We start from the raw sequence: 9,402 nt of genomic DNA, 5'->3' as shown, positions 1-9,402 counted from the left end.
AAAGGTCTATGCCCAAATAGAGCAGTGGACCTGTGCCCCACTGGATGTCACAGAGCACAGGTGGAGACAGCCTGCCTGCCACCCTTTCCCAACCATCAGGCCAGAGCTCTTGACCCAGTTGACTTGAGTGGGGAAGGAGGAGGTAGTAAGGCCTGGAGGGACCTTGCCCAAGAAGCAAGGGAAAGCATGACAGCAGACCCTCAGGGAGAATAGGGCTATGCCCAGCTGAAACTGGGGAGAAGATTTCACTAGTTGTGTTTTGGTTGGAAGTACTTTGATAAATGTGACTTCTTAAAGGGCCCCTGAAGAGAAACGATGGCCAAAGTGGCAGGGTGCCATAGAGCAACCTCTGTCCACAAGGGGGCACTCTAGAGTTACAAGCGGTTACAAACATCTTAATCCCTTTGATTTTCTCCAGCACTGAGGTCCTGTTCATTGAATTCTATGCCTGGCCAGTTTCTTCAAAATGTCGTCATGCATCCTGGCATTTCAATTCTTGTTCCCAAAATTGTGGACTTTGCAAGACCTGAGTCAGAGATTCACCAGTACCTTGGTGGCAGCTGTCAGCACTCTGAAAATGTGTCGTTTTTGGCATCATTATCATAAAACAGGAGCTCTCTACCAGATGTGGATGAGGGCAGTTGCTGATAATGGCTGCTGTGGACGAATGTGGAGAATGAGGGCCAGGGAGACCTATATGCAGCAGGAGGTGACTTTCAGTCAGGAAGCAGGGAACAAGTAGATAGCAAGACAAGACAACAGGACACGAGACCCTAAGAGAATTGTGGGGAAGGCACTGGAGGACTAGCAGCTCTCACTTGTTATCACAGCACTAACCTAATCAACACTATTGAGAGGTTGTGTTGGGGGCTAAGGAGGTAAGCTCACTCCAGGTCTGTTCTATATCCCCACTTGTGCCAACCAATTTGTGTTACCATAACCACAAATAAGTGAGCGGTTTTTTTATGTATGGGTAGGATAGAGTTAACAGAAACACTTGAGCTATACCTTGCGTTAACTCACTAGTGAAGACAGGCACAAGAATTGATACTTCTGGTTGGCCTTTTGAGGTTTTTGTTCTGTTTTCCAGTCCTTATTTTAATTGCCTCTGAAAAGTTTCTCTTTGAGTTGACCTGGGCTCTGATCTCTAGCTGTTGATTTAAGCTCAGCTTTGTGCAGTAGTTACACAGTGGCAAGATGACAATTTGTGCTACCACATACAATTGTGCATACAGTTAAAAGGGCTTTTTATTTTAGAAAGGAATTCCCAGGACTATTGGGGAGGGGGGGGGGGGAAGGATTTTTCAAATGTTGTAACTCTTCTAACTACAAAACTCATGGGCAGGGCCAGAGATCCTATGCTTAAACCTCACCAGCGTCTCCCTTACAGACTCTGAATGAAGGACCGCAATCTTAATACTACTTCAGATACTCCTGGTAACTTCCTGCTTACAAATTCCTTCCAATTTGTCATATTTCTGCAAAATAAGTCAAATCCAGACCTGGTGCAAGTTGAGGCAACCACTGCTGCAAGTACTTGCTTCCATCAGGTTTGAATTTTAATAATAGATAACATTTAAATGAATAGTTTGCAGAATCCAATTTTGATATGAGACAAGACCACTATCCATTCCTCTCCACTGTAAGACTCTAATAGGCCTACAAAAACCCCATCCTTAACCATACAGCATCTTTCCTTCGTAGTGCAATTAGATTCCCTATCCTCTTTGCCCTTCTCCCTTTCATTAACCCTGTGTCCATGTACCAGCCCTCCCCTGCACCCATATGCAACTGCCTTTGCTCTGCTGATAGCCAGAGGGATCCACAAGAAGAAATTCAATTAATTTAACTTTTGATCACCAAAGATTGAGAAACAAACTTTTAGCCATTACCAGAATGGATAGTCCAGACATTAATACAGAGACCTGCAAATGAGACCGGGGTTATATACCTGGCTCTGACATATATTTCCTGTATTCCCTTGAGCAGATCACATCTCTAAATGTTTAAATAGCCTGTAATTTTGTATGGCTCAATTATTGGATGCTTCATTTTAGACAAGTAGGCCCTAACTATGAAGTGCTGGATACCCAAAACTTCAGCTGAACCAAATGGTGTTTTCTTGAATTAACAGTTTCTCTGACTGGAGCTCCCAATAACTGAGTCATCCAAAATTAAAGGTCACTTTAGAAACTTTGTCCATGAAGCTTTTTAAGTTCTTGTAGCATGACCATCACTGTAGTTTCTGCATCCCTTTCTGTGTCTGTTTCTGCATACTTCCTTATCTTACTGGCCTAGTGTGAGGCTAAATTCGTTGTTTGTAGAGTGTATTCAGATCTGTAGATAGAAAAAGCTATATAGTGTGAAGTTTTATTAAAATGAATAAAATATGAATTTATTGTAAACAAAATATCCTTGTGCAAAATCATGAACAGTAAAAATCTTTTGTACACAATTTAAAAAAATTAAAGTTTGCATAAGTATAAAACCTACCAACCCCACGCTGCAGGCATTTCATCCAATGAATAACTATATACAAATGAAGTCAACTGTATAACTGGCAGAGCTAATAGTGCCAATGTGATGTTCAAGCAAAGTTCAAATCTCTCATCTTTAATGTTGGCTGTGGCAGAAGAACTACTTTTAGGGGCTCTGAAAACTAGGAAGGTTGAGAATGAGCCAAAGAAATGGGAACAAAGGGACTATAGCAGGAAGAGACGTTCATCCTGAGGCTCTATCCTAGTAACCTGTCAGGCCCTGAGTGCAGACTCCCAATCAATATTTGATGGAGGAGCCGCCTCAAAATTTTGTCCTACCCCCCATGGAGCCTGCACCCTCTTCTTCTCCCAGGCTAGATAATCAGATGTGGGGTGATCGTCCAGCTGGTCAAATTCATTAAGGCTGAAACGAACTGCCAGCTGGTTCACCATTCTTTTCAAGGCAAGAAAAGCTGCAATGACCTGGAAGGTGAGGAAAAGGGCAAAAATGATGTGGACTGCTCGCTCCAGTGGCTGGATCTTCAAACCTTCATTAAAGAGCAAGAAGAGGGTGATGGGCAACTGCAGGAGGAGACTCAGGAGCCAAAAGCCAGCCAGTTCAGGTACCTACAACAGAAAGACATTACGTCTAACATCAACAGTTATTATAGCATGGCAACGGAACAATGCAAGCCATGTGTACACAGTTGGAGTACATACCAAAAACATGTATCCTGTAAAAATCCATTCTCCCTCTTCCCAAAGCCTGCGTATGCTATGGAATTGCTAAGAAATAGGACTGGTTGAAAATGTTCTGTCTAAACTATTTTTCAATGAAAAATTGAGGTTTTTGACTAAACTAAATTATTTGCCAAAAACCATCTCCTTTCTGTGGAAAATTTCTATCTTTCATCAAAAAACAAATGCCCCAAATCTGAAAATTTAAATTGGTTATACCACTGCTCTGCCTCATGGGAATTGTAGTTGAGTTGCCTTATGCACCCATTCTTATGGGCTTGGCTACCAGCTGAACTTCATCTTCCATGATGCAATGTGGCTATGCAACTCCTATGATGCACCAGCTCCCTTAAACAGGAGAGGAGACAGTGGTGTATCACATATGATACAGTCTAACCAGTGAGCAAAGCTGATTGAGAATAAGAGGAGCATGTGGTACCTGAACCACAACTCCCCCTAAAACCAAAATTGAAGTATTTTGGTTTTAAATTTTTGCTGAAAAGTCAAAATTTTCAGCAGGGGAAACCCCATTTTCCAGCCAGCTCTACTATGAAACAAAGAGACAACATAAATGTTTAACCAAGAACTACTCGGAAATCAGTTTACTATTCAGATTTTTGTTTCAACTAAATCCAGGGCTTCAGGAAGTTAAATTCAGTGGACGATCATGGGCTTCCCTGGTGTTCCCATCACCTTCTAAAATCTCTGCAGAGAAGTCCTAGCCCTGCTGCTGCACCTAGTGAGTCCAAAACATCCTGGTAACAGCAGAAGCAGAGTGAAATGTGGCCACTGGCCTTCTCACTGTTCCTGCCAGAACTGCCAGCCAAGTGTGATCCTCTTTACCCTCCTTCCCCCACAGTGACAGGGAAAGTGGACACAAGGTTGCATCTCTGGCAATGAAGTCTATAGGATGTTCAGCAGCTCAGGTGACATGTGCAGTAGCAGAGTAAAACTAGTGGGGATAGTTTGATTCTCATCAGTTTGCCTCTATCAGTATCATTAAGGTAGTGCTATAGGTTGGAGCAGGAAGCACGGTCTTCCAAGGGGAATTAAATTAACAGAGCAATAAGCCAGGACAGAAGAAAACAACAAATAGAGAGGCAGAAAAAGGAGACTTGCACTGAAAGTTTAGTGTCAGTACGTATCAGTATGGAACAGAGCCTGGTCCCTTGCTCCCTGGATCAGCCAGCTCTAGGAGCATCACATGCTACACTACTCTATCCTATAATACGTCTAAGCAGACCCACCATATGACGGGAGGCTTCCAGAGAGCTGCATGAAGTTGAAGAGGATGGTTTCAGTGACGTGAGGTCGCTGGAGCAGGAATTAAAGAAAAGAGAGAGGGAAAATGAGGTTGGTATCCCCAAAACAAAAAAACAAGAAAGGGGGAGGAACTGAAATAAGGGGACGAAAGGGATAGACAGACACTGAAAGAGCATAACTGGTAGAAGAGAGGCTCAGACTGGAGAAATGCATAAAACCAGAATGAGGGAAGTAAATTATTTAATATGAAGGTGATTTTGAAATTTGTGTGTGCTCCTCGTCCACCCCAAAACGTAGAAAGACTAAATTTAAGTCCTTTGTTTATTCCAGGAGGCTTACAAAGGCCCGGTCTCATTCTGTCCTTTAGTGAACTTCAGAAACAAAGGAGTCCCTGCTCACTTGTGCAAAGTGACCAGCTCCTTTAGCTCAACTGACAGAGCAGTTACCTAGGGACATAAAGCCCAGTTCAAGTCCAATTAATAAGTTCTCCTTTATAAGTAAATGTAATTGTGATGTATCTCTAATTCAAAGCATCATACTCAGCCCCCTAAGGCTCCTGAACTGATGCTCAAGGAGGTCAACAGAACATACCTTCTCCTGCAGATTGCCCATGTATCCAAGATACAGTCGGATGGCCTCAATTAGAGAGGCTAGGACGATTACCGTGACCAGGATGAACTTGTAGTAATCTGGCAAGACTGGGTACTAGAAAGAGGAAGAAAGTAAGTGCATTCCGTCCCCATGGAATTCTATCACTATTTTATACAGCTCTATAGAAGCTTATGGTATTTGTGATCTGGAAATTCATGCAGCACTATCAATGCTCCTGGAACCCGACAGGCCGTAGCCCCCGATTTTTCAATCAGCCTCCAACCAAACCTGCCCCTAATTCTGTCATGAACTCCTGGACCTCCAACTACTCTGATATTTTTGCTGAGACATTGCACTCTATTAAGTATCACTTTCCATGTCTGGGTTGAAGGTAATGAGTAGAAGGGCCGAGTATTAGGGCTTGTCTTCACTACCGGGGAGATCAAAGCTGCTGCAATTGATGCCGTGGGTGTCGATTTAGCGGGTCTAGCGAAGACCGCTAAATCGACAGCAGAGCGCTCTCTGGAGGACTCTGAAACTCCAGCTCCACGAGAAGATTAAGGTAAATTGACTGGAGAGCGTCTCCCGTCGACGCAGACACTGGGGTAAGTCGACCTAAGCTACGTTGACTCCAGCTATGTTATTCACGTAGCTGGAGTAGTGTAACTTAAATCAACTTACCCTGGTAGTGAAGACAAACCCATAGTCTTGCAGACAGTGTGAGGAAATAAGTTTCAGACAGGCACCACAGATGTTGGAGGGGATAAGTCCCCTCAGGACTTACCTTCAGCTGGAGCATGACAACACTGCTCACCCACCAAAATGGGAAAAAGTAAAGGTTGAAATAGAGGGACATCTGCAATGGCAAACTGGAGACTATTTCATTATCTAGAAAGAGAGAGAAATCCTCATCACCAAAGGTCTGTGCCAGACATTCTCTTTCCTACATACAGCAGAGAAAGACGCTACTCTACTTTAAGACATAGCAACTTCAACCAACACATTAATGGCTGGACTCTGAGATCAACCAAGTTCAACATTAAATATAGTGTGTTAAAATGTCCAAGGGAAGAATTCTGCTACATCATTCCCTACTGATGTAGGGAATGATGTAGGGGGGAGGGATAGCTCAGTGGTTTGAGCATTGGCCTGCTAAACCCAGGGTTGTGAGTTCAATCCTTGAGGGGGCCACTTAGGAATCTGGGGCAAAAATCAGTACTTGGTCCTGCTAGTGAAGGCAGGGGGCTGGACTCGATGACCTTTCAAGGTCCCTTCCAGTTCTAGGAGATAGGATATCTCCATTAATTTAATTTATTTTTTTTATTTTACTGTATTCTAAAGAATCTACGTGTCAAGGTGGATACAAACCTGCACCAGGAAGGAAGGGGTTAAGCAGCTGTTCTGCTGCCACACTTGCAAAACATGAATGGGTGGAAGAGAAGCTCAAAAGAAGAGCAGGCCAGTTCAGGAGAGCAGTAGACAGTGGAGGTGAACTGACCTGCACTCTGAACTCCTGAGGTCTGACTGTAGCAATGTGGTAGTCTCATCAACAGGGCCTAGGATTAAGTGAGCATATATATTTGATTATCCTCAAATTAAAATTGATCCCTAAAGATCAGAACTCAGTCATGCTGGTGGGGAAGCTTGCATTGCGTGGTCTCCATACAATACTTTTCTTTTGTATAGAAAATTCTAGACTCCAGCAATGTCAATCTAATGTGCTTTTTTAAAAAGAGAACCACCAGCTTGGAATGTACATTAAAGAAAATGGAGTTACAAATCAAACACTATGGCGAGAAGAAAATTAGCTGCTAAAACCCAGAAAAACAGAACTTTGACCCCTGCAATATTAAGTGGGAGGTAAAGTTCTATAGTATTTAGAATTTGCACATATGCTCAAAAAAACTAGACACACAAAGTATAAAAAGCAAGTCCTTAAAAAATGAGACCACCAGGGAACGGTTTTGTTTCAACTGGCAAGTTTCCTTCTCCCATTGTCCAATTTATTGATATCACATTAAATCTACTTGAATTAATGATCAATAAACTGACTGTTGGAAGTTTCTCACATTACTCAAAGTGCAGCTCATAGAAGAATCAGCAATCACCACCATTTGTGGGTGTGGAAGGTCCTCTTTATGATTGCCTCACCTGTACTTTCTGTCAAGTGTCCATGTTTCAGCAGCTCCAACTCAAATTTAAACACCTAAAATATCAGCTAAATTTGGTGGCAGTGGAAGCCTGATTTATTTTATCTCTTGAAGTGCTTTGTGATCTCTGGATGAAAAATGCTAGGTAGTAGTATCTGGTAAGTTACACTGAGCGCCTGGCTGAGTGTGAAGGGATCAGTGGTTGTCAGAACAGTACTATTTTCACAGAAAGACACAATATGTTTGGCCCTAGGCTGATGTCTACTGGTACCCCACAATGTACTACGTTTCATAATTTTTGATGCTTTTCTTAAAGCCCCAGCTTCTGGAATCCTGTGATTGTGTGAGAATCTCAGCTTTCATTTTTAAGACGTTTCTAGCCCTCTGCCAAGAAAAGCTGGGGGGGGGGGGGGGGGAATCTCACGATTTTGATGATAGCCTCCTGAGTTTGGGGGTGGGAGGCCTGACTTGTGATTTTTGAACAGGTGAGGTTGGCAATACAGTCTGGCCCCCTACCTAGGGTCTAGCCCCCAATGAAGGCAGGCTCAGGGCCAGGCTGCGTGGTACCTAAGCCAAGCAGTGGTGCGGGAACAATTCTTATAGTGGGGGAACTGAAGGTGAAAACCATGTATTAGGGCTACTCTCACTACTTCTAGCCAGGGGGTGCAGCACCCCCCCCCCCACACCCCTAGTTCCAGCACCTGTGACGCCAACACTGTCGAACCCGACAGAGCCACGTCCCCAAGCCAGGGTGGGGCAGGGAGGCACCGCGCTGCGGCTGCTGTCACCCGTGGGGTGAGGGGAAGCTGTTGGCACTAGGGGGTCGTTCGGTCCCGCCCCCCCGGCATGGCGCCCCGGGGCCTCTGAGCGCGGGGACACCGCGGAACCAGGCAGGAACGCGCTGCCCGTAACCCCGCTATAGCGAGGCTAGCGTCGCCATCTTCGTTCCTGGCGACGACCCCCCCTCTCCCCCGTGAGGATGCCGCCGCCGCCATCTTTGTTGCGGGCAGGGGAGCGGTTCCTTACCCAAGCTGTCGCCGCTGCCTCGGCGCTCCGGGCCGGTGCGGTTGCTGTCGCTGAACACAGTCCGGCTGAAGGAGCCGAGCCTCCTTCTGACCGGATCCGGCAGCGCCATGCTGGCCGCGCATCCAACCCGCTGCTATGGCAACCAGGGCAGGGACGCCAGGCGGCAGGCGCCGACGGAGCAGGGAGGGACCACGCCCCCTGTCGGTTAATGAGTGACTTGAGCATGCGCAGTAGCAATCATCGAAGCCGACCCGGTACCCGAGTCTGCCTTCACCATCCCCAGCCTGGGTGGGGGCTGCGCCTTGGGGCGTCACATTCCTGCCCCACGCTCAGGCGGACTCGGGATTGCTGACCCCAGGCAGTGCCTGGGCCAGAGCAGAGCCCCAGGGCTGGGGGGCAGGGCCGGATTAACGCAGGGGCTTTAGGGGCTGCAGCCAAGGGCCTCGGGCGGGGCGGGGGCTGAAAAAATAAATCCATAATTATATACAATTCAGTGGTCACCAACCCCTTGATCGGGATCGACTGGTTGATCCTGGAGCCTCTGCCGGTCGATCGGGATCTCCGGGCTGCTAAAAGTCCAGTGGCGCAGCAGGGCTCAGACAGGCTGCCTGCATGCCATGGCCTCATGCTGCTCCTGAAAGCGGCCGGCTGCTGGCATGTCTCTGCAACCCATGGGGGCGGGGGAGAGGCTCCGTGCGCTGCCCCTGTCCCCAGCACCGGCGCCACAGCTCCCATTGGCCGGGAACCACCCCAGGTCAGAATCCACTCCTGCACCTAAACTCCCTCCCAGAGCGCGCACCCCAACATCCCTCTCCTGCACCCCAACACTCTGCCCCAGCCTGGAGCCCCCTCCTGCACCTAAACTCCCTCCTCAAAAGAAACTAATATAAGAGCTGTTCTAAGGTAAGAAATAGGCTATTTTGAATTAGCTATATTCTACATGTTTTAAGACTGAAATGTAACCACAGTACGACTTTATGTTAATTAAAAGGCAAGTTTAGTATAGCGTTAATAGCCCGATGTCATAATTGTGATCATTTTGTTTTAAATTAGGAAAAAGACTTATATACAGGGGCCCCACAAAATCTAATAGCCCCGGGCCCACAAGAGAGTTAATCCAGCCCTGCTGGGTGGCACTAGTGCCCTGGTGAGCCTGT

At 46.2% G+C, this 9,402-nt stretch overlaps 1 protein-coding gene across 1 annotated transcript; it reads right to left on the bottom strand.

Annotated features, from left to right (window-relative positions):
- Positions 1–2,750: 2,750 nt before the first annotated feature.
- TMEM17 (transmembrane protein 17) lies at positions 2,751–8,354 on the bottom strand. The gene is made up of 4 exons (XM_065402155.1): positions 8,246–8,354; positions 5,854–5,957; positions 5,070–5,183; positions 2,751–3,104 (listed from the first exon to the last, which is right to left on the bottom strand). The coding sequence occupies exons 1-4, from the start codon at positions 8,352–8,354 to the stop codon at positions 2,751–2,753; spliced, it is 681 nt and encodes a 226-aa protein (XP_065258227.1).
- Between the last annotated feature and the right edge of the window lie 1,048 nt (positions 8,355–9,402).

This window comes from Emys orbicularis, chromosome 3, assembly GCF_028017835.1.
Source record: "Emys orbicularis isolate rEmyOrb1 chromosome 3, rEmyOrb1.hap1, whole genome shotgun sequence".
NCBI classification, from domain to species: Eukaryota; Metazoa; Chordata; order Testudines; family Emydidae; genus Emys; species Emys orbicularis.
The sequence above is the reverse complement of the archived record's forward strand: the minus strand, read 5'-3'. Positions and strand labels throughout refer to the sequence as shown.